This window comes from Peromyscus californicus, unplaced genomic scaffold (genome assembly GCF_007827085.1).
Source record: "Peromyscus californicus insignis strain IS unplaced genomic scaffold, ASM782708v3 Scaffold_21__1_contigs__length_65335640, whole genome shotgun sequence".
Lineage (NCBI taxonomy): Eukaryota > Metazoa > Chordata > Mammalia > Rodentia > Cricetidae > Peromyscus > Peromyscus californicus.
The window spans coordinates 51,329,954-51,355,749 of record NW_026294514.1 but is presented as its reverse complement, the minus strand read 5'-3'; the positions used below and the strand labels follow the sequence as shown (position 1 = coordinate 51,355,749).

Below are 25,796 nucleotides of genomic sequence, written 5' to 3'. Positions count from 1 at the left end.
GGAACAACAGTGTTCCACACTTGGTATTTTATGACCGACTGCCGTTAGATTTGGATGAAGCTTGTGGGACTATGCAAAGTACTCAGTCTGTGATCCTCCTTTCATATTAATGTGATGACATTGATTCAAGTTTGAAATTGTGTTTTATCTCTTCTTGAGATAACATTGTATTTTATTTTTCTGTGTGAGATGTCGCATTACTCAAGCATGATGAACTGTTTGTACTTTGTGAGAGAGAAGAATTTAGCTGAAGTGGATGAACTTTCTACTGTAAGGCAGAGTGTGACTGTGACCTAACCAGTTTGGTAGAGTCATGATTTGTTTTGTGTATTTTGAAGAGATTGCCCCATTAGCTAAGAATTGTTTTCTGATTGAAGATTTCGCCTAGGATAAGCTGATTTCATGGGCAAGAATATCAAACCTACTTTGAACTGTTAAGCCAAGATTATTTGTAACTATGACTAATATGTTAGTGTAAGTTTGGAAAGACTTTGTATCCTCTTGCACAAATGTCTTAAGAATATATTCTTCAGTGGCTTTTATCATACCTAAACCATTTATGACTTTTTGGCTTCTCATGGCCCTGTAAAAAAAGGCTTATAAATGTTAGCCAACGGTGATGCAGATGTAATTCAATGTAGACAATCAGAACCTATAATCATGGTTTCCTAGCAACCAACCTGTAGAATAGATTGAGAACAGCAAGACCTGAAGATTGCCAGGGGACCACCTGTGTGTTTTCCATTCACATATCAGACATAATGGATTTGATCACATAAGTGATGATGACTAAAATATTGTATGGGCTTTCTTTTGATATTGTATCTAACCACAGTTTATCCATGATTTGTTTTCATAAAATCCTACCCAAGTTCATTCTTTAATATACTCATAAAAAATACTTAGTGATGACTCAGCTAATGATTTTCAGGGTTTGTTTTGTTTTCCCCTTTTATGTTCTTTGTTTCCAACTGCTTTTAAAGGATTCTTATATCAAAAGATAATTATTCTGGAACTGCTTCATTTCTTGCTTAAGAGGAACAATTGGAACTACTTATGCTAGCTACTAGGGAAACCATAAGACTGACTTTTCAGTTGTCACATATACACGTCTGGTAGATTGGTTATATTTCACAAATAGTCTTGAGAAAAAGTATTTGATTTCTTATAGCTTGTGCTTTAACAGATTTTTAAGACAAATTTAAACTGTTTGGTTGTAATGATAGCTTTCTTTAATGCAGCTGTGACAACTTTATTTTTGAAATCTGAAGGACTCCTAAATTCTTAATTTCCGTATCAGTGAAACTATTTCTTACTTTTCATATCAGTTAAACTATCCCGTGAAAGCCAATGATTAAAACATGCCATGCCATCACGTGTGAATTATTTTGTTTTATTTCTACTAATATGTCAATAGTCACAGTGTGTATGAAGTAGCAGGGAGAAGCTTGTATATAAATGAAATGTAAGAATCTGTTTCCATTGTTTGAGTTTCCTCTCCCCTTCTCTCTGTCCCCTCTTCTGTCCCTCCCATCCCTCCATCCCTCCTATCTGTGAAAGTCTGAGAACAACCTTGCTTCTCACTCACTGTCACAATCAAGAGATGATGTTTCTAAGGAACCAAATTTTGTAAAATTTACTGTCTTGTAAACACTCTGCCTCTTTATCTCTCCCCCCCCCCCCACAGGTGATTTCTATTCACTGCTTTCCAAGCTGCTAGGAGAGAGGGAAGATGTGGTTCATGTGCACAGATATAACCCTGCAGAAAAGGCAGAATCCGGTTCAGACACGGTAGCTGAGATTGCAAACGTAGTCCAGAAAAAGGACTTGGGTCCGTCTGATGCAAGAGAGGGTGCAGAACGTGAGGAAAGGGGCAATGCTATCCTAGTCAGAGACAGAATCCACAAATTCCACAGACTAGAGTCAACTTTGAGGCCAGCTGAGAGCAGAGCTTTCTCCTTGCAGCAGCCTGGTGAAGGTCCCTGGGAAGCAGAACACTCAGGAGGTGCGTTCAGGGTTTCTTTTAAGCAATAAAGTGTGAAACACTGCAATCCACATTAGCAAAATCTGAAGGGAATAAAAATTAATAGGTGGTAAAACTCACCAATAAAAAGGACTTATTGGAACAAGTATGACTCAGATTTGGGCTATCAAATGCCACATTGCTTTGGAAAAGTTTTTTTTTTTTTTTTTTTAATTTTTGTGTCGGTCTTCTACTATATAAATTCAGCATTAATTCAGTGAGTGAATGCAACATAGGCCCACACTTGAGTCATTTTGGAAAGAATGGTATGTGAAATTCAAAGTAACAAATCAACATTTTCCCCTTGGCTCAGTGGGAAGAAATTGAAATTTAAAAACTTCACCTGTAAGTCCCAGTGTACGTAATGCTTACACTGTCTTTTCAAGTAATTAAGGTGCCCCAAAGGAATCAAAAGACTCTCGGTGTTCTTATCCCACTGACTTGTAAAATATAACCATTTTATGACTGATTTCTTAAGTTCCATTAACCAGCAGCTATCGTAATTGAAAACTGAGTATATATTTCTGAAGGGACCCTCCAGTAAGTCAATAATTATCAGATTTATCGTTATTTCTAGCCAGGATTTAGCTTCCATAAATTAGAGAACAATACCTTATTCCCTTCAGGTTTCTGTACCAGCAAGCTGTCAATGCCTCATCTTTGTCTTTAATTACGCTGTGGCCTCTGTGATATTGATTGTGTTTCGTGTGACTTGCTAATGTGGAAAGCCAAGTAATAAAGCATGTGGAGAGAATCTCCAAAAAAAAGTAAGGGATATGCGTGCATGGCAGCTGCCCATGCGTGGGCTTGGATGGCACAGGCTGCCAGCTTGATGTTTTCAAATTCAGCTTTGCAGGAAGTCATGAATTATTCAACACCCAGCTGATTTTTATTTATAATTGAAAAAATTAGCATGCAGTGCATTTGCTCACATGGAAGTTTCAAGTATTGTCCATCGGGACTGGCCTAATGGTCTGTATGAACTGTTAAGTGGCGCCTGGACTTTTAACTCCTCATATTTTAACAGGCTCTAACTGGTTCCAAATTCATCTAATAAAACTGTGTTCCTCAAGAGGTGATCCGGGGACACTTCTTGCTTGGGAATTACCTAAGATGTTTCAGAAAAACCTCTGTATCCTATCAAGGAACAAGTGGAATGGTATCTGTGAGTCGGGTGCCCCAGATGTGCGGCTGATTATGCCTCCACCCATCTCATCACACCTGAGCGTCTGTCTGAACCTCTGTGTCAAGAACATAAATATCAGGCTGGAGAGATGCAAGAGCACTGACTGCTCTTACAGAGGACCCGGGTTCAATTGCCAGCACCCACATGGAAGCTAGCAACTGTCTGTAACTCTAAGAATGAACTCACACCCTCCCATAAACATACATGTAGGCAAAACACTAATGCAAATAGAAATAAATAAATTTAAAAAAAAAAGAACATGAATACATAGGAAAAGGCTTCTGGTGAAGCACAATTCTGTTCACATATTAAATGTTGGAACTGCTGCATGCATTAGTCCATCACTTGCCTTTTAATTCCTGATTTTGAGATATCACTGGCATGTTTTTATCATCGTAAATGGCAGTGGAAACAGCAGCATTCAGGGACTGGAGAGATGTTTCCGTGGTTAAGAGCATGTACTGCTCTTGAAGAGCATCCAGGTTGGGTTCTGAGCACACACACATAGGATGGCATACCATTACCTGCAACCCCAGTTCCAAGGGATTCCCATACCCTCTTCTGGTCTCTGCAGGTGTCAGGCACACACGAGGTGCCCGAAAGTACATGCAGGCTGTCACGTAACATATTTTCAAAGAAGGGTTTGCATTTCTGAAGTCTTAGTTTTACTAAGAATGAAATCTTAAAAGGTAGGAAATCCTTTTTTTTTTTTTTTTTTGCTGTGTCACCTGCTATTCTTGGAGCTAGTCATGTGGCAGTGCTCGGGAGAAGAAATTACCTCTGAAGATCTCAACTGGGAAGTTTTTCTTCATCGTATGAATGTGGGTAAATGTCACTAACTTTAATAAGGCACTGAGTGTTAGGCAGCACAATTCCCAATTACTGAAAGAACTGTGTGTGCCTTTTTTTTCTTTCTGATGAGACTTGTTTTCATGTCATTTCACTCTTCTGACTCCAACATCTTTAAAACTGAGTGCAAAATAGTAAAGCTCACATCTAGTGTGTCTAGTTGTGACTGCCTTTTTCCAAGTCCTCTCTCCCGTTTGCTGTTATAGGATGCCCTGTGCGATAACCAAGTTTTCTCTGGTGTCCTTTCACTGTGTAAGTCAGAGGAAGCTGGAATCTGCAGCAAGCTTCCACTGTTCAAAAAGAAAGTAGCAAGTTTTCCGCATACAGCAACCATATGCAATCGGTATTGGGCTACTTCATGTGTACTTCTGAGAGTATTGGCAAGGAGAATAAATGTGAATGAATAATGTGCTATTGTTTCTTTTTGCTCTTCCTTTCCTCCGCTCAAAGCAGAGAGAGAATGGCCTTCATGGTCCAGAGGAATTAATTGTCTCTTTAAGTGCCCAATTTGCTAGACAGAATTGTACTAGCTGCAAAGAAGAAAGTAACTTTTTTTATATGGCATTGTAACTGAAGCAAAAAATGCAAGGCTGTATTGTCACTTAATATTGCAACATGGAGTCATTTCAGATATCTTTAAGGCATGTTAATTTTCAGAAGAAACTGAAGCCAAGAGACGTTAACCTATTGAATGAGGTCCCAGAGTCTGGATTTAAAACTTGAACCTTATGATTTCCAATACGCACCATCTAGTGCCTTCATTTCAATCGATTTCAGCAAGCGCCCAGCTAATGGAATCTTTCTTGGAATCCTGGCCCCTCACAGCTCAGAAGCTAAAGGCATCTACTCAGAGCCCTGTTCTCTGTCTCTGGTTTTCAACATCTGTCCAACCTGTAACAGTGATATGTTCAGCAACAGTATATTTTTTTCTCTTCCCTGTATGTTGGAACTTTAATATGAGGATGGATCCTATCCAGCTGACTTGAGGGTTCTAAGATGTAATTAGTAGTAGATTAGCTAAAAATTTTTGTGTCATGCTGTGTGGTCATGCTGGGCACTTAAGGTTTTCTAAACAATACTATTGTTTTGGATGTTTAACTTTGTCAGGATTGTATGTAATGAGTCTTTGTCTGTCCCACCAGCTAGCTCCCAAATAACAACATAGAGACTTCTTATTCATTATCAAAGTTTGGCCTTAACTTAGGCTTCTTCTTTCTAACTAGCTCTTATAACTTAAATTAACCCATTTCTGTCAATCGACGTGATGCCATATGGCTTATGGCTTTTGCCTCTCCTTCTTCGTGCCCTGCTTCCTCTGCATCCAGTTAGCAACTCTCCCTTTTTTCTTCTCAAAGCTCTCTGTCAGGAAGTCCCTCATATAACTCCTGCCTAGCTATTGGACTTCAGCTTTTTATTAAACCAGTCACAGTGACATATCTTTACACACTGTAATCAAATATCTCACAAGAATTATACTTGGTTCTGCATCTAGTGTCTGCATTATGCAGGGTTCTTCTCTTCATCATTAAGGGTTAGGTAACAGTGGTCTTAGCATTCTTCAGAGCTTATATGCTATATGATCTCTATGTCTCTAGAATACATACCCAAAAGAACTCCTCACTTCCCCCAAGGTCTGTATTTGGCCCAAATAAAATTTGAAAGTGCACTAACAAAGGTCATGTGATGGAGCAGACTCAGCCATGGATCCTGCCTGCCTGCCTGCCTTTAAGTTCTAGCCATACCATTTACCCTGATACCTTGGCATGTTTTTTTTTTCTTTTAATTATCTAAGCTTTATTTTTCTCATCTGTAGAATGAGAATTGCAATCTTCAAAGTGTTGACATGAGGCTCAGATGAGATTATACATGGAAAAAGTTTTGAACAGTATCTGGCACATAGACGATATTGAATAAATGTATTGATGCTTTAATAGTTATCATTATTATCACTGATACATTAGTATATTAGACTAATAACCCCCAAAGTTAAGTAAATAATGCCTAATTATTATTTTACCTTAATCAGAACTTCTGAATGCATATTCTTCTTCTTAGTGAGAATCAGTGAACATTTTTATTTTTTGAGAATTTCATACATGAGTATAACACATTTTGATCATATCTGTACTCTCCCCCTGCAACTCTTCCTGTATCTCCCCATAGTCCCTCTCAAATTTATGTCCTCCTTGTCTATAGTGTGTGTGTGTGTGTGTGTGTGTGTGTGTGTGTGTGTGTGTGTGTGTGAGAGAGAGAGAGAGAGAGAGAGAGAGAGAGAGAGAGAGAGACAGAGACAGAGACAGAGAGAGAGAGAGAGAGAGAGACCTATTGAGTCCAGTTACCATTGTCCATATGCACATGGGTATAGGCCTGACCAATGGAGCATGGGCAGCTATCACAGGACCTTGTCCCTGGAGCAAACTGACTCAGCTTCCCTCAGCAGCCATCAACAGTCTCTAGCTCCTTAACTAGGAGTGGGACCTTTTAAGCCCTTCCCTGATCCATCCTGGAATGTTGACTGATGTGGTCTTATGCAGGTCTAGTGTAGGCAGCCATGGTTTTGGAGAAGTCATGAGTTCAACATGCCTGTCATGTCCAGAAAATGTGACTTTGCAACAGTCCTCCTAGTTTTTTTTTTTTTTTTAAGGACGTTTATAAAATAGTAGGTTTCCCTGATGGTCTTTTCAAACAGTCTTAACATTGTTTATCCCTCCTACCTGCTCCCTCTGCTTTACCCTCCTACACTCCTATACTCTTCCTATACTACTTAAGTCCCCCCACCCTGTTTCCCTTTCTCCCTTAATGGCACCTATCACCCTCCACTCTATAGCTCCTTCTCTCCCCCTCCCACCATGGTCCCTCGTTACTTTCCTGGTTTCTATGTGACTCTGAGTTATGCACTCTAACCTAAAGATTCAGAGCTAAGGATCCACAAATAGGAGAGAACATATGTTTCCTGTTGTTGGCCTGGGTTGCCTCATGCAACATATTTTCTTGAACTATGTAGGAAGGTGCAGATTTTCACACAGTGAACTGTAAATGTTTGGTAGTGGCTTATCATAGAGTTTGTAGATCCTTAAATCTCTGACCAATTTCAATGATCTGCATTAGTGTTTGTAGGAGATACATGAATTACATAATGGAAATATTCAACTCAGTGACTGAGACAGATTTTCTCATTTATACTTAATGTTGCTTAGTTTCTGTCATGAGTAGTTTAATACTTGTACTGAGAGAGCATTAATAAGAATAGAAATAAAATCTCAAGTTGTGTTCTGGAAACTAGGCTTATTGAACAATCAATGAAAACTTGTAATTAGTTCTATCTAGCTTTAGCTGGCAGATTTTATCGCACTACTGTGTACAAGCACCATTGAAACCTTCTGTGTGTTATAAAATAGTTCTGCACTTGGTTGACACTTATAATTCAATCCAGAAGTCTTTATTTTTATGATTCATTGAATTTTGGGCTGATTGCTAAAATCAACTTTCGCTTAATTTTTGAGACCATCCTTAAGATGCATGTCAAAGGCTTGTATGTGGTACAACCTTTCAGAATTCCTAGGTTAAAATAAGGCATCGGGCTGGCTGAGTTTTCATCTTTGGAGTGGAAGAGATGATAACAACAGACAATTACATAGTGCTTACTTTGAACAAGGCTCGGTGTCTTAGATGTACTAATTCATTGAATCCTTACAACAACCTATTTTTAATCACATTTTAGAAAGGCAGAAACTAGGGCATGTGAAGGTTAAATCCCATGCTCACAGTGTCAGAACTCTGAAACGAAGAAGCAAAGACATGCAGACCTGCTCGTGAGTCTTGCTTTTTGATAATTTTGCTAGTCTGGACAGTGCAAAAGTGATAGAAAGACAGATAAGTGGATTTTTCCTGCTGGGTTGTCTCAGCCTACAATTTTAACAACCACAGTGTAGATTATTTTTCTCATGTTTGCTGTCTATACCTAAACAGTTTGGCCACCAAGAAAACCCTACTTGCTTCTATTTTCTAAAGAGACTGTTAAGAGTTGATGGCTTGTTGGGGGGAAGGAGATGAGTTATCTTTAATGATGTGACCCCTGGTGGGTTGGCTATACTCTGGTGGATGGCCCCATACTTGAGTATATGGGCTGCTATAGAAATTAGACTCTGTGGATTATTAAACCACAAAATGAAGAAGACAAGAAGTTGAGAGGGTTGAGTATTTCTGGGAAGATTTAAAGTAGGGTAAATATGATCAAAATACACGGCCTACATATATGAAATTTGCCAAGAATTAATACAAATATTATATAAAAAGATGGTTCAGTCTCAACTTGATCCAACTGATTTACATCTTTCTAGTTGGTAACATTATTCCATGAGAGTACCATTTAAACAATATTTCATTTTGAAGCACATTTTCAAATAGTATAATATAATGATTTTGGCACACTAAGTCTTTGCTCTTAAATATATATATAATTATAATTCCTAGAAATACTTTCTACTACATTTATTCTGCCACTGCTTTTGAGGCTCTAGCTATCTCTTTCCTCTTTCTTCACCCCTGTTAAATGAGACATTGTAATTTATTCGTGTTTTCTTTTTGACTTTCTTGTAAATATTTCCCCTATAGTGTTGGTTAATTATAGTTATTGCTGGAACTTCTGATAAATAATATATCAAATAAAAAGCATATTTACCCAACTAGTAGGAACTGACAGGTATAGAGGAAACAACCACCACATTTTGTTGAAATGTAGTGATTTTTATCCAGTTTTTTTTGGGGGGGGAGTTCAGGATTAAATGTAAGGAGTCTTGTTAGACTGAAATTACACCGTAGTCCTATTATTAAATTTTATCAAGCTTGAATTTTATGTAGCTCTGTTGGTCCTCCTGTGACACAGATAAGTGAATGCCCTTTTAAATGTGTATTAATAAGATCATGTGACAGTAGCAGTGATCACCAGCATTACTCTCTTGGAAAGGCATAAGATTCTCTTAGTAATTTATTGATATAATTTTAATAGTAATGCTTACTTTTTTATCGGTAATTTTTTTAAATCTCTAACAGAATATTATACTACACATTTACTGTGTTTGTCCTAAGTGCAAGTCTTCCTTGGTGAATAATATAATTTGTTATAAAAGTCTAAGATTTCGTTTGGAAAGAATATCATTTAAAGTCTCAGGAGAATGATTTCATCTTTCTTGCCATCTTTTTGAAAACAATGAATTATGTTAAGGTTACTAGGATGTACAACTAATATGTATTTATGTTATTTTTTTAAAAAATTGTTTCGTCTATTATATTCTCAAATCTGGGATTTTAAAAACAAGCAATTAATCTTAACCATGCTACTTACTATCTGAGTTTAGCACAGGTCACATTTTAGAGTTGGGGATGGCTGCCCATGGTCACGGGTAAGAAATTTTTAATTAATATCTGATTTAAACCATAATTCTGCAACATTTAACTAGTCACATGCAGAATCATTTCTTAAGTAAAGAGTAAATGCAATCTGAAGTACATTTTTCTCTGTGATTGAAAATGTCAAAGTTAAAGATAGAACCCAAGTACATTTTATCATAGTATTTCTTTGGTAAGGATTTTAAATGTTCCTATTTTAATAAATAGAGAAAAATTATCCTTGGTGTTGGGGGTCTCTTGTCTGACCCCAGCCTAAATTCTGTTCTGTCAAATGAGAAAATGACATAGGTTGATTCCGGTGCAGTTGGAAGGTCCTGATTCTTGAGCACCTAATGGCATTGATCAAAGCAGTCGGTATTAGATCCATCTTTGTAAGTATTCCGAGATGACTTTCGTAATACTACTCATTTACTCATTACTCAAGATGTACTATGCCCTTTAGTCTTAAAGGATATAACCTTTAACTCATAATAATAATAATAATAATAATAATAATAATAATAATAATAAGGCAGTTACATTGGAATGGAAAACATTCATCTTCTGATCCAGTATGCACAGAGGAGAACATGAACTCATTTCCTTTCCCCATCCTAGAAACTGATTGACCTAAGAACCCAGATATCTAATGTTGAAGTCTTAGCTAGGTACTCTTAACAACCTCAAAGATTGTGAATGAAATTAAAATGCTTTCCAAACATTTGCTACTAGAAGCCAAGTTCTTCATAGTGTTAGAGCTAATTTCCTTAGATACCACCTCTACTCTGTTGAGAATTCCTGAAAGTGGACTTTTCAATAAAAACATTCTAGATATGTATACTGCTTTTGTGTTTTGAAAAATCTCTAATCATATTGACAAGTATTTTGATTTTATAATTGGTGGTGGTTGGGCCCAAAACAATTTGTACATAATGATCCTTGTAGAATGTCTGCCTAGCCAAGTCAGGTTCTATGATGTTGGGACCATTCACAGACAAATTGAAGTTATTTGTACAGTAGTTCCAATATTTTATGAAATTAGTATTTGACACCAGCACAATACTTGCTTTTGCACATTGGATACTTTTATCACAATTAATACCATGCATCTTCACGAGCACTTAACCCCATTACATGTTGGTGGTCTACTGAACTAAAAGGTGCAGGAGTGAGGACGTGTGTTCATTATCTTAAATGAAAGCAGTTGCTAAAGTCACATTTTTACTAAATAGTCTTATATTACTGTCAGTACTGCTTTAGGGTAAGAAGAGATAGTGACATACATACATTGCCAAGGTATAAGAGTGTGAAAATGCTGTCCTTTTAGGGACTGGAGCATATATGAGATATGACAGAAAAATAAATAAATGAGAGGTGTGTAATTGAAGTGGTTCTGCGCTCTGAGAATCTGAGAAAAGCTATTAAATATTCACTTTGGCATATACTTAAGATTCACTTAGAGTCCATCCATAAGTTCCAGGTGTAGGCGGAAGTTTCCTGTCCTGCAACCACTCTCAAATAATCAATCAGAGGCTTACTGTTAATTACAAATGCTCGGCTGATAGCTCAGGCTTTGTACTAACTAACTCTTACACTTAAATTAACCCATTTTTTTAATCTATGCTCTGCCCCATGACTTGGTACCTTTTCTCAGTACAGTGTGTCCGTCTTGCTCTCTCTGCATCTGCCGGTGACTCTCTGACTCGGCCCTTCTTTGTGTCAATATCCTCAGCTTGATTGTCCCACCTAACTTTGCCCTGCCTTGCTATAGGCCAATTAGCTTCTTTATTAACCAGTGAGAGTAATACATATTCACAGTGTGCAGAAGGGTTATTCCACAGCATTCCAGGAGTTGGCTACTAAGGACAGAATGATGACATCTAAATGCCCAAATCACAAATAAGATGAGAATAAAATGAACCTGACACCAAGCATCTCAAGACTATCTAAAACACTTGCTTTGGGGAATGATTTACCCATCTGTTCATCATCCTAGACATCCCTAATTATCATGTTTGTGCCCTTACTTCTAAAGCTAACTTTCAAAGGCACAATTTTGATCACATCACCTGGTGCTTAAAAACCTTCAGTGACTCACAATTCACTGCAGCATCAATTTGCAGCCTTTTCTCCTATTTTGACAAGCAAGTGTGATAGATGATGGATGCTATTCATTCCAAAGCTCCATAGCTTCCGCTGGTATACTCAGGGTTGATTGCAGATTCGAGCACGCTAGCTGAAACTATGTCCCACTTCTCTCTAACCCAGGAAAGCCTATTACAGTATACATAAGAGAAAATGGCATCAGCATGTGCTCCACTGTATCCCATACTAAATTACTTCCCTACTTCGCTTTTCTACTATTCAGAAAGTACCTGCCTCATGCCTTAAAATTAACTATAGTATAGGTTATGATACTACAAAGCAAAAAAAAAAAAAAACTCTCATTATTAGATCCAAGGTCTTTGTATAATATATAATACCTTTTCCTGTCTGAGTTCAAATCGACCTGATGGTTGCCTTCTCCTGTAGCTCAGCCTTAGGATTTGTCTCTTGATTTGGGTTTCTAAACGTTATGAAACATATATTGTGGTCATAAAAGTCTTTGCCTTTCTTCTTTCTGACAAAAGTGTTCTCTTCCCACTACTAAATCCCCTCAGCCTCTGCTTGGCCATGCTTAACTCGACATAAAAGCACAATTCTTTTTTTTTTTTTTTTTTTTTTTTTTTGCTAGACTAGGAGATCTTCTGAAGAGATAGTCAGTCCATGCTATGCCAGCCAAAGCCTCATGATGGACTATGGGACCACTTCTGTGTTCTTATGCTCTTTCATGTCCCAAGTATTTGGTTCCCACTTTCCCTTACTTGTAAACTTGTCTTTCTTTGCATTCTGACTCTTTCTTTATATTCGTCAAGGCCAAGAATCATTCTTTTATTCCATGCTCATAGAATTTGGTGGAAAGACTGCACCTGTCCCTTGAAACTGCTTTATTAAAAGTCATTGGTGGATGTTGGCATTTTTGTTACCTTCTATCAAAAGCTGTGCATGGAAAGGTGCAATGATTTATGTGAACAGGTGCTCTTTCATAATTGAGAAGATTATTTGTAAATGCCTATTCTTACACTGGCACTCTCTCACGGGGTCCAGTGCCTGTTATTCCAGCCCTGTGCTTTGCTTTCTTTGGCCAGTCTTGAGTGCCTCTCTTGGAGGGCTTGACTGCGTGTTGCCACATTCTTCAGGAAGTGGGGAAAAGCGATGGAACTTGGATGACTGCTTTGGTATTTCTCAGAATCTCCTGTTGAAGCATTGGGGGCGGGGAGGGGCATCAACTGTGATACAGTAACTTTCAACATCCTCTTAATAGTTACAAATCATCAGTATAGATAACACTGTATATAGTACCTGTTCATTCATGAGCTGGTTTTATGACTTGGATTAACTCAAATGAACTCAGGTGTTCCCTGAAGATTGTATTCTCCAGAATACAGACTAGGAATAGTAGGATCAGAAACAAGAATAACTTCTCAGTCAGTAATAGAGTTGTCAGTGTTGCCTTTTTGTCATGTTAGAAAACAATATGTACAAGGACAGAGAACTTCAATTCTTATAGGAACACTGAAGCTAAGACAAATGATGCTGTCCTACATAGTTCCAGGTATAATGGATAATCAATAAATAGCTTATCCTAGGAACTGCTGTCTGTTGATCATCCGTATTTTATTCAGGTGGGTGGTAGATAGATAGTTGACAGATAGATAGATAGATAGATAGATAGATAGATAGATAGATAGATAGATTGATAGATAGATAGATACAGGCAGACACACAGACAGACAAGAGAGAGTGATACATTGAGGGATTGGGTTTTTGCTAATTCCTGCTACTTATTTGCATTTTAAAATTGTATATTAAAACAATACCTCCGATGTTGGCATAAGTTTTCAAAGATGTTAATCTAAAGTTAGGAATCTTACCAATGAGGGAGCGATTTCACCTTGGCTCTTTTATAGCTTAAGAACTGTCTGATTTTACAGGTGTCTCAGCAACGGAAAAGGAGAGCAGATGGTCTCCAGACAAGTTCGGTCATTTTATCTCATAGCTCAAGAGGCTGCTTGGCATGTGCACGTGGTGTATTTTCTGCTCGACTTTGTTTTCAGTGTCTTTGCATGAGTTTTTATGCCAATGCTGAGTCCTTGCTTCTGTTTTTATGCTGAATACATGTGTGGATTTATCTTTTAGATTTCCATGTGGAGGAGGCACTGGACTGGCCTGGAGTATACTTGTTACCAGGCCAGGTTTCTGGTGTGGCACTGGATTCTAAGAATAACCTAGTGATTTTCCACAGAGGTGACCATGTTTGGGATGGAAAGTAAGTAATATTTTTCTCCAGAATGTATATGAAAATAAAATAATACACATTGCTTTTCATTAAATCAAGAATACTTATAGGTGAACTCTTATTTCATTTTTTTTTTTTTTACTTTTTCTCAAAAATTCTGAAGAGGGGTGAGTATATTTGTCTGGAAACATGTGAAAGTTAGGTGACTCTCCCTATGTAATTAATGTTGGTAGCTAGGAATGAGTATATCCAGGACTCAGCACTAATGTTCTACAGGGTGGGTACTCTGGTTCTGTGGTAGCATTTCTTTATTTCATGTCATCCTGTGCCATTGAAAACAGTGAACCTTCTGGACATTGTGATTGGAGGGGTTTGGCTACCATGAGTATGGGAGCCATCCATGCCTACACGTTTTCACACAGGTTTATTAGTATGTCAATGTATTCTTTTTATGAGCACCACATCTAAAGCCAACACTAGCACCATTTAACGTCTGCTGCCTCTTCCTCTGCATTTCCTTTCTGTCCTTCCATTCCCTCTTCCACTGTATTCTTGGGAGTCACTCGAAGAATCGTGTCTAGGATTTACTGCTTACTGTAGGCCTGCCAGTGTCTTAAATGGGCAGGCAATGTTATCACTGTGACAGTTCACATTTTACAAATGAAAACCAAGTGCTTCCCTCAGTGTCTCATCAGCATCTGGCAAAGCTTCAGGTCCTGTACATTGAAAAACAGAGTTGGCCACTTCATTGTGTGGTGAGAGCCTTCAATGGGTTTATAAGTATACTCAATGGTTATATTTTTTGTGTGCTGTCGAAACATAGTACGTTGTTTTGATTCTACTTACTGATGAACATCCATTTGTAATTTCTTTAATTGCAAATTTACACATGAAAGTAACATTTTGAATATGTTTTCAATGAAGTTTAATGAATCTTCCCCTTCCATATGTACAATTACAGAATCTCATCTGGGAAATTGGGGGATCTGCTCCTCTTTTTATGAGCTCTTGATTCAGATTGTGATAACTCATTCTGTCAAGCATACCTATATGAGTTCTTTTTGTGCAGTTAAATATGAAATTTAATCAACATTTCAAAAATAGATGGATACTTTTACTGCTGTTTAATTGTCCTTTCTAGTTGTCACACAAAGCGAATATAAAAAAAGATAGAATTTGGACGTCCAAAGTAAGCAATAGTACTCAGCATACCCATCATGCCGTTCTAGTTCATTGACTTGGTTGTTATTGAACATCTAATGGTATTTTAACAAGTGCTTTTAAAAGCAAACTATCACTACTCATTGTGGCATATTCTTCATTTTAATGAATATTGCTACATTTTCTGCATGGATTTCTTACCACATTTTGCCAGACAAGAAAATTACAGCATCATTTTCTCCCATTGATACAGTTTCAGCTGGCAAAAGCTGACGCTGGACAGAGTCCAGGTTTCCATTTTAATATTATATTCATTCCAAGCAAACAGTAGAGGCCGGGATAGTTAAGTAGCAAGGAAGGGTCAGTAGAGGCCAGCGTGGAGGAGAAAACACAGGACTAAGAAACAAGAGCCGGTAGAAATATGTGATAGTTCTGGCTGTAAAACTGCTTTTTCTGGCACCTGGCACCTATTTCATGTAGATACCCAGAATCATGTGGAAGTACATTCACCACCAAGCCCTGTGTGTGTGGCAAGATAAATGACATTTGAAAACGCAGAAGAAACTGATGGCTTTACTCACTATCTTTTTCGCCATTTTCCTCCGCTTTATTTCTTAGATATAAGAACGTTTGTAGTCTCCTTTCTCTCCCTGGCATTGTCTGTTGGTCACAGCAAGCTTTTCCATTCATAGTTTTGAAGATGTCTTCAGGGTCACACAGATATCAGCTTCCAGACAGTTTCTGCTTTATTATTCATGAAGACAATTAGAAACAGGTTACTCTGTAGTGCCTTTTTATTTGTTGTTGTTGTTGTTGTTTTAATTGATTTGGACTTATTCAAAGAAATCCTTAGATGCTGTTGTTTGCATGGCCATGCATGGCTATCCTTCCTGTACCTATGGATTGGTATAAATTAGAAAGAAAACATAGTTTTTCTCATTGAAGGCCAGGCATTGTGCGGAGGTAATACCTTCGTGTAGAACTGACACCATGCTGATAGAGACAAGAATTAAAGGTTGGTTGAGAGTGTATCCTTACTGCTTCATTGTTTGCACGGTGGCACGTCTTCCCTCAATCCCAGCCGAGAAGCCATGTGGCTTGTTCATTTCCCTTGAAATCTTTCCAAATCCAGTTTCTCAGCACAACAAAATTCTACACTCCACAAGGCAAAGGCTTGTTCTGAATCACATCTAAGTGATTTTTACCTATAGCTCTTAGAAAGTGGTCACTTCTACGTGTCAGACAGAACTTGGAGGTCATTGTCTCGGGGCTCCTTTGATGCTGTTGCAGCAGCTCTCTTCACCAGCTGCACCCTGATATCCTCCACCACTCTCTCTGCCACTTAAGCTGTTCCACATCAGTATTCCAACCAAAATTAAATTAATAAGAATCCTAACCACTTAACATCCTGAAATATTATCTCCCTTCCTTGGCTTGAATTCCATTTCTCTCCTGACTGCCCCTAACGTCAACATGACTACTTTCAAGACACCTCTTAGAGTAGAAATAGGAAGTCCCTGTTGCCAGCAGGGACTAGTGACGCTTTGAAGAGGCTTCTGTCTGCCCCGATGTGAGGGTGGCACAGCAGCTAGCCTCCTTTAAACTTGAAGGGTAGCTTGTCTCGGGGACAACTGCTTCTGAGTCTGTTCCTCAGAAGGCATCACCGCAGTCAAAGACTTCTTTCTGGCCCTGTCCTTCCTTTGTCTCAGCTGTGGTTGGCTTGTATCGGGAATAACACATCACAAAACTCTTAACTAGCTTTGCCCTGATTTTCAAGTGTTTAAAGTTTTATCCCCTATGTCATTTATCATTTCCCCACGTGGAGTCGGAAGGGATTTTGGAAATTGTTTTTATTCAGATCTTTAACTGCTACTGACAGGAAAAAAAAAAACAACAAAAACTGGGGAAAGGCAAAATTTATCAAGTTGTATCAATCAAGGATATGGTAGCCCAAACGATATCAACAAGATCCCTATTAGAATTGTATTATCATACTAATCTCATAGAGAACATAGTCTTCATACTGATAATCCAACAGAATGTCCCTAAGGTGAGTTTCGTAGCATGTATTGGTATGTCTTATTTCTTCATCCTTGCAGATGTCACATTTGGGGGCCTAGAATGTTGGATCAACCAAAGAAAAGCCAAGGCCTCACTAATACAAAATGGGATACCATGCGTTGAGCACTGCCAGAAGGAAATAATACCAGAAGGCTTGGTTTTAGCTGCCAGTGCATCTTTTCTATGTATCATTAATAGTTCTATGCTTGGACTTTTTCCAATATTAAGAAAATCCCTGTGGGGCTAGAGAGATAGCTCAGCCATTAATGGCTAGGCTCACAACCAAATATATATATATATATATATATATATATATATATATATATATATATATATATATATGTATGTGTATATATATATATGTATGTATGTATGTATATATATATATATATATATATATATATATATATATATTCCCTGTGTATGGACATGTTATCCAGGTCTGAGGCCCTTGCAGATGCCAGAAAGTTCTTCACATGCTCAAATTGTAGGGTCCAAGGAAATGCTAAAGAAAGACCCCAGACTCAAATAGTATGTAAGAGCAAAGAACGTTTATTACTATACCAGCATATACCACAAGAGGAGTGAGCAGACTCCTTTTAAGCACAGCTAGGGGAATTTCAGGGATGGTTAGGTCATCTCAAACATAATTGGTTAGGCAAGCAGCAGTTACATTAGTATACTTTTAATTGGCTGAGGTTTAATCTTTGGACATACTTGGGTAAGTTTCAAGGGGGTTGCAGGAACTGTCCTTGAGACATTTTGGGGCTGACACAGACCTTGTTCATGCTCTCTCCCTCATCCCTGAATGTAATTTGTTGATAAAGGGCCCTTGGTTGGGAGAGACACCTGCTTGCCCCTCTCAGAAAACTGAAACCTTAATTCAGTTATAAAAGTGGGAAAATGGGAAATTTTAAACCCTTCAAAATCTGAGTCTACCTTCATCACAATAATTTATGGTGGGTTTTCTCCTGTTTTTTCATGTCTTTATTTGTATTTTATTTATTTTGTAAACTAATTATTCCCCAGGCTCTCAACTATCTTCATAATGGTGTGATTATTTTCATCTGAAAGCAGTTGGGTTTCTTGTTGGACCTTTAATTTCTTTCTTCTAGAAGGGGCCACATTACCTCTTACTTTCCTTGGTGTTGTTTTCTAGATATGTATTAGTATCAGAGGATTGTATTGCCTGTGTGTGTTTATACGTGTGCTGTATGTCTATGGGTATCTGTGTGTTTGTGTGTCTGTGTGTTTGTATCATTTTGTGTGTCTGTGTGTGTTTTTGTTAGTGTCTGGGTGTCTCTGTGTGTATGTTTGTGTGTGACTTGTGTGTATGCTTGTGTTTGTATGTGTGTCTTTCTCTGTGTCTTTTGCTCTCTCCCTGCACGTGTGTGCATGTGTGTGTGTGTGTGTGTGTGTGTGTGTGTGTGTGTGTGTGTGTGTGTGTTTTGATGGGCACCAAATCCAAAAGTTTCTTCAGCTAGGCAAATACTCTGTCACTGAGTTTCACCTTCAAAACATTATTTTATTTTTTTTTAATAAAAGAAAAGAGCATCAGGTTGCTCTCTGTTTAATTTTTAATCTCCTAAAAATCTTCAAATATACTTATAAAATAATTCAAAAAGTTTTTCCAGAAACATATATTTTCTGGTTTTTCAGAATATTAAATTTAAGACTTTGCCACAGCTATGTGTCACTTCAATAGGTTTAACATTGTTTAAATATACAGATATTTTCATGCTAATTATTCAGGGAATAAGCTGTCCTTCCTATCCTTGCATCAGGATTCTGACAAACACACCTTTCCATGCTTTATAAATGTAGTTTAAATGTGTTACTAGGGGCTGGAGAGGTGGCTCAGCAGTTAAGAGCACTGGCTTCTCTCCAGAGGACCCAGGTTCAATTCCCAGCACCCTTGTGGCAGCCAACAATTGTCTGTAACTCCAGTTCCAGGGGATCCAACGCCCTCACACATACAGGAAAAACACCAATGTACGTGGAATAGAAGTAAATGAATTTTTTAGAATGTGTGACTAAGTGCATGGTTAATCCTGTAAGCTGTGTGCCCTGAGATCATGAGGTCTTCTTAGAATCCCCATGTAGCTTACAAACCATGTCTTCATTGATGCCCATCTCAGTGTAATGTTGCTTAAATTTGCTGGTTTAGAAATTGATTTTCTTGCAAATTTGAGTTTAAACATTCAGTACAGGATTGGCCTCTGTAGTTATCTGGAGCCTGCAATGATTTATCTGACTGAGGCTTTGCTTCAGCATCTGCTATTTCTTTTATTCCTTAAGATTTGATTAGGTCCAAACAACACAGCTCAAAATGACTGAACCTTTCTGAATCTCTGCGTATCTGAGAGAAACTTGAGCTTTCCAGAAGAACTGCTCCGGTAGTCTCCTCCTTTCTGCCATATTGCAGTCACCCAAATTGCACAAGCAATCTTCTTCCACTTTCATGCCACTCTTTCTGATTCATCATCGTCATTTCACTACTCTCCCCTCTCTTCTACATCGATGCAGTAAATTTGAGTCATGGAAATTCTCCAGCCTGATGATGTCAGCTCTAAAAACAGCCATGTTTATTGAGACGAGTGACATGACTTCTTGGTAACTGCTTCATAGCCTTGAGACATGCGTCAAGATGCTTGAACTGCCTGCGCATCAGCTCTTTGTCTAAAGCAAAGTAGGATTTTTAATAATTGCCTCATATTGCTTAATAACAGCATACATTTTATTTCATCACTTGTGCCCACTGGTCATATTGACAGAACATGATCTAAAACCCAAGATTCTTGATATCTGGTACCATATTCTCTTCACTGCTTATTGGGATCTCCAGATCCAGGCCCGTCAGAGTACCAAACAGCACCACTGGTTTCTTTGTCTTCCTCTTTTTCTTATCACAGGGGTTTTCCAAACTATGTATGTATTCAGGGTATTCTTAATGTAATATTTTAAATATACCCCACTTAGGAGGGAGCTTTATAAGCTGTTCTCCTAACAGTAAAGGCACATTTTTACTTATTTGTTCAATTGAAGACCTATGGTTCCTTTCCCAGTCTCTTAATTTATGTAATTACAACAACATGTCACATCTTTCTTCACGATATTACTTATTTTGCATTCCCTTAATTTTGATTGATAGCACAAAAGTTTATTTCCTACTTATTCTAGCCCTTTGTATGTGTGTGAATATGGAAAAGCATTTCTTCTCAGCCTTATCTAAACTGTTTGATTAGCTGCTAATGTGCAAAATCATTAATGGGGAATTCAAACTGTTAAAATAAAGAACTGATGAATTCCAGCCCATAGGCCACTGCTCAGTCTTTGCAACTGAGTGCTTTTTTAGAGAAGCATACAAAATCCATCAGTGCTCCGGGCACTGTGTGAAATGGGCAGGGTATTATTAGACCCCATGAAAAGTTAAATGTGGTTGAAATAAAGACTTCTCTGCAGCACAGAAAGTGGGGCCAGGGCGCGGTGTAGCTGCTTTAGAACACTAAATAATCAGTTTACTATAGCAACAATATAATCTGCCATACATTTGTGAGCTGTTCAAGGCTTACCTTTCTTAGAATTAGAAGAGAATTTATAAACTATTCTGTTTGGCAGAGAGAGAGTGCAATTTTCTCATTTCAGAAACAGAGTCTGTGCCTTTATTATTTGCCCTATGTAACACCCGAGACCAGCTGTTAGTTCATGGAACTCCAGCCATCCCAAGTGAAAGGCTTTCAAAAGACAACCAATCATTTGAGTGACTGAAAGTCCCCTGGTGCTGCCAATTTAAACATACAGACATCTGCTAAAGGATGTTAAATGGGAGGGTCAGGCCTATTGGATTGTGGTTGATGCCTTTGAAGCTACATTTTCCCTAAGAATTTGGTACTTTCCTTACATGTTATTCACATTACCAAAGGTGAACTGATCTAATTAAATGATGTTAATGTAAGTAGCTTGTTTAATATTTGGATTTTATTTTATTTTCTTTGTGTTTCCTTTTCCTTTGTTTGTGGGTGGGCGCTAGCTACATAAACAGATTTCCTCAGTGGTAAATTCAAGAATATACCTACTCACTCACTGGAAAAATCCCTAATAGATGCGGCATAAATGTGGTTATAATCTGTAAAATAAATGTAATTCTATGAAAAAGTAACTAGTCCAGTATGTAAGATGACATTTTTACACATAAATGACATACGTGTATCTGGAGATAGAAAATCAAACAAAACCCCCAATTTTCAGTTGTTATATTATCATACAGTATTGGGAAATACATATTAATAAGCCGAGAAAGCTGATGGCTCCAGTTGTTCCAAATTATGAGTATAGAGATTCCATTTATTTTCTTTCTCTTGTTAACTTTTGTTAGTATTCTCTTTCAGTTTACTATTTCATAGTTTTCTACCATACCATGAAAAAATAACTGATGAAATAAAAGGGACTGGACCCTGAATTAATTTTACTACATGCTACCATTATTAGAAATCTGAAGTTTCTAGATGATAAGTGCAGACACTGTCACAGAATTGTGTTTGTTAGAGAAAAACATCAGTTACTTGACAGATGTCTGTCTACGTTGTGAGCAGGACACTGTCTACAGGACAGTGCATTTCATGAAGGGTGTTCTCCACTGACCCGGTCATCAGCTACAATGTTCTCTTTTGACCTGACTGGCATAGTACCTTGAGTCTGAATTATTTATATCTGTTCATTAACACAGCTTTTATTCTCAGAAGTCAAGCGCAGTGTTCTGGGTCTGTGAAAGCAAGGGAATAATAATTATATTTTAGAATTTGGGGATGAAAAATAAAGCTGAACTTCAAAGACAAATTCTTATTTCTTTCAATGAAATGAAGACGTTTTGTTTTCATTTGTTTTCAAAAAGTTACATCATCTGAGATTGATGGTGAGTGTCTAAGTGAATAGCAAGACAGAAAGGGGGTAGTTAACTTACAGATTTACTACAACCCTTTATTAGAGTAAGCAGCTGCAAGGAAAAATATTGTGCTTCCATGGGGCTTATTATTCTGTAGAGGAGAGATACAGAATTAGGTGTGCTGAGGTCTGATAGGCTGCTCCTTTGTGAAAAGACACAATAGGCCATTGGAATGTGTCACAGTTACGAGCTATTAATGATGAGTTGGAACACTTACTGCATGCCAAATGGACAGCCCTTGGTAAGAGTTGTGAGGGCTTAGGAATTTTCCATATCTGCTAGGTGCAATCGGTCAGAAAAGTGAGGGGCCCATATATTCCACACCCAAGCAACAAAATTTTTAAGTATCAACAAAACTTTTAAGTATTATAAATGGAATAGGGAAATCAAAATATGAGCGAGCAGTGGCTCTATCAATGTTAATACCCTAGTTGTAATGTACTATGTAGTTTTTCAAAAATGTCATTATTGAGGAAAGACAAATAAAATCTACACAGAAGCTCTGTGTCATTCCTTATAACTGTGAGTGAATCTAAATTCACCTCAATTAAAATTTCCCTTAGAAGGGTGGGGGAAAGCATAGTCAGTTTATGTGATCAGCCTAGATGTACATCAGTGGATAAAGTATAGCATATGTGAGCAATGGAATTTTATTCACTCCTGAAGGACAAATTTATGTTATTTGTAGGAAATGAGTACTGAGCAAAGCAATTAAAACTCAGAAAGCCCAATATTGCATATTATCTCTCATACAAAAATATCAATTCAAAGTATTATGTGATGTGAAAGTATAAGTGTGACTGGGACAAGGGAATTATCCTAATGGAGGTGAATATAAACAAAATCAAAATACATGATAGACATGTATGAAAATGTCTTAATGAAATCCATCTTATACAATGAGTACACAGTAATTTTTAAAACACCAAAGAATAGTAAAATAGGATACATTTAATTATATAAAAGAGAGACATTATAACTGCTAGTTGTTATAGGAAACATAATTTTCAAATTGTTTATAGCCACTGAGCCTTTGCATATCACTTAGTAATTTAACGTCATAGCTTAGGAAGAGTAAGATTATTGATGGCTAAATCCATCTTTACTTTCTAGAGGAACAATTATAATATTCCAAGTAAAGAAATTCACTTTTAATATTGTTTCAGACATAAAATTAAGTCCTGGATGCTTATGATAGCAATAATAAGTGACAATCCTTTCCAGCCTCCCATGTTTAATGTTACCTTATAAATCCATACATTGCTTTTGTCCGAACAGGATTTTTTTTTTTTTTTTTTTTTTTTTTTTTTTGGTTTTTCGAGACAGGGTTTCTCTGTGTAGCTTTGCGCCTTTCCTGGAACTCGCTTTGGAAACCAGGCTGGCCTCGAACTCACAGAGATCCGCCTGCCTCTGCCTCCCGAGTGCTGGGATTAAAGGCGTGCGCCACCACCGCCCGGCTCCGAACAGGATTTTATATTTCAATTTAATCATGTCATCTTGAATATCATATGTGTTTTTTGTTACTGATGCTGTGTATGTTTTATAAATATGTTTTATATGTTTTATATGTATGTTTTATAAATAAAAAAAATTTTATTAGCTACTGATGTGTGGTTTTAACTACACATGATAGCTTATGCCAACAGTTTTACTTAAGTTTTAGACTGACAAAAGTAAATCAATATTTTGTGTTCAATTGAATACATCATTAATAAGGACCACTTCAGGGACTTCACTGTTATCTTTCAGGAAAAATATACCCCAAAGACCTTACTAGTCATGAAGCTCAGATAATTATCTGATGGATATTTTTAATGGCAAGACAGTATGATTTAAAACTTTATGGGCTCCTACTGGGACCTCTCTGTCAGTTCCACCAAAAGAAAGAAAGAAAGAAAGAAAGAAAGAAAGAGAGAGAGAGAGAGAGAGAGAGAAAGAAAGAAAGAAAGAAAGAAAGAAAGAAAGAAAGAAAGAAAGAAAGAAAGAAAGAAAGAAAGAAAGAAAACAGCCAACTAATAAATTGATGCATGATAGACTTGAGTAGTCTATCACCTTCCCAAGTTATAAATATATCTTGACAGACATTTGATGTTATTCCAAATCTTTTGATTATCCAGTTGAACTAAAGGAAAACACACTTATATAATTTATATAGAAACACATCTGTGTGTGCTGATTCAATGCTTTGTTTTTGAACATGTAAAATGGTTTATTGGTATTTGGTTCATTTAAATTTTTGTTACATAAGCTTAGATAGCAGCTTATCTTTGTAACATGCACAGTAAACATAAAATAGTCTCCTTATTTGAGTTTTCACTTTCTGATTTCAGTGACTTGCCATTAACCCAGTCCAAAAATATTAAGTGGAAAATTCTAGAAATGAATGATTATTCATTTTAAATCTATAACTTGTGTTATTTTGAGGAGTATGATAAAATCTCCTCTGCCTTGCCTAAGACTTGAATCATCTATTGACTATTGTCTACACACAGGATCCATCCGTCACCCACCCATCAGTCACTCAGTAGCCATCTCATGACCAAGCTGACAGCATCAATGTTCTTTGCTTGAGAAATCCTTATTTTACTTAAAAATGGTCCCAAATCCCAGGAACCATGGTGCTTGAAATTTTATTTGAAAATTTCATTGTATTTATTATGTTATTGGTTATTGTTTTCAGTCTCTTAATGTTCCCAGTTTATAACTGAAGCTTACTCACACTATAGCTGCATAGGAAAAAGTGTAGTAAGCTCAGGGTTTGGTACTATCTGTGGTTGCAGGCACCACTGGGGTCTAGGAATGTATCCCCTAAGGATGAGGAGGGTCTAATGTCAGTTTTTGAAACAGGAATTGAAATAAGTAAAGTATCTGTTGAAACTGGCATTCTAAGAAAAGGTATTGCTATTTAAATATGAATATAGAATTTAAATATATGTACATAATATTTTATAACCCAGAAGACACTGAGCTTACAAAAGCAGGGATTACTATACTAACTTGAAATCAATTATTCTATAATTATCCATTTTGCTCTAATGAAAAGCTGCTAGAAAGAGAAGTTTCATACCTCTTAAGTGTATTTTTTGTTTCAATAATAAATCCTGTTTGATTTTATTGAAATATGTTGAATATTCTATGTATATCCTTTTGTGTTCCTATGTTATACATTTGGCTAGTACAATGATTCCTTCTCCTCACTCCTGTCCCACTGTAATCATTACAGAGAAAGTTAAAATAAGTTCATATAATTGGAAAGAAAATATCACTCATTTATAAACTGTGAAAAGATTTTTTTTTAGGTGTGTGTGTTTTTTGTTTTTGTTTTTTATTTTGCAATACAGTTCAGTTCTACATATTAGCCACGGATTCTCTTGTTCTCCCCCCCCTCCCGCCCCCCTCACCTTCTGCCCAGCTCACCCCCTATTCTCACCTCCTCCAGGGCAAAGCCTCCCCCGAGGACTGAGATCAACCTGGAAGACTCAGTCCAGGCAGGTCCAGTCCCCTCCTCCCGAGCCAAGCGACCCTGCATAGGCCCCAGGTTTCAAACAGCCAACTCATGCAATGAGCACATGACCCGGTCCCACTGCCTGGATGCCTCCCAAACAGATCAAGCCAATCAACTGTCTCACCCATTCAGAGGGCCTGATCCAGTTGGGGACCCCTCAGCCATTGGTTCATAGTTCATGTGTTTCCATTCGTTTGGCTATTTGTCCCTGTGCTTTATCCAACCTTGGTCTCAACGTTGGATGGGGTTTCTAGCACGACAATTAGGGTGTTTGGCCATCCCATCACCAGAGTAGGTCAGTTCAGGCTGTATCTCGACCATTGCCAGCAGTCTGTTGTGGGG

At 37.5% G+C, this 25,796-nt stretch overlaps 1 protein-coding gene across 11 annotated transcripts in view; it reads left to right on the top strand.

Moving 5' to 3' along the window:
- Pam (peptidylglycine alpha-amidating monooxygenase) overlaps nt 1–25,796 on the top strand; it is a 283,476-nt gene that overhangs the window by 230,743 nt on the left and 26,937 nt on the right. For 6 of the 11 annotated variants that reach the window (XM_052750289.1, XM_052750288.1, XM_052750286.1 and 3 more), the window contains exons 15-16: nt 1,688–2,005; nt 13,686–13,815. In XM_052750289.1, coding sequence (XP_052606249.1) covers nt 1,688–2,005; nt 13,686–13,815 — 448 coding nt within the window. The remainder of the gene's footprint in view (nt 1–1,687; nt 2,006–13,685; nt 13,816–25,796) is intronic. The other 5 variants (XM_052750294.1, XM_052750293.1, XM_052750291.1 and 2 more) reach the window with 1 other exon arrangement.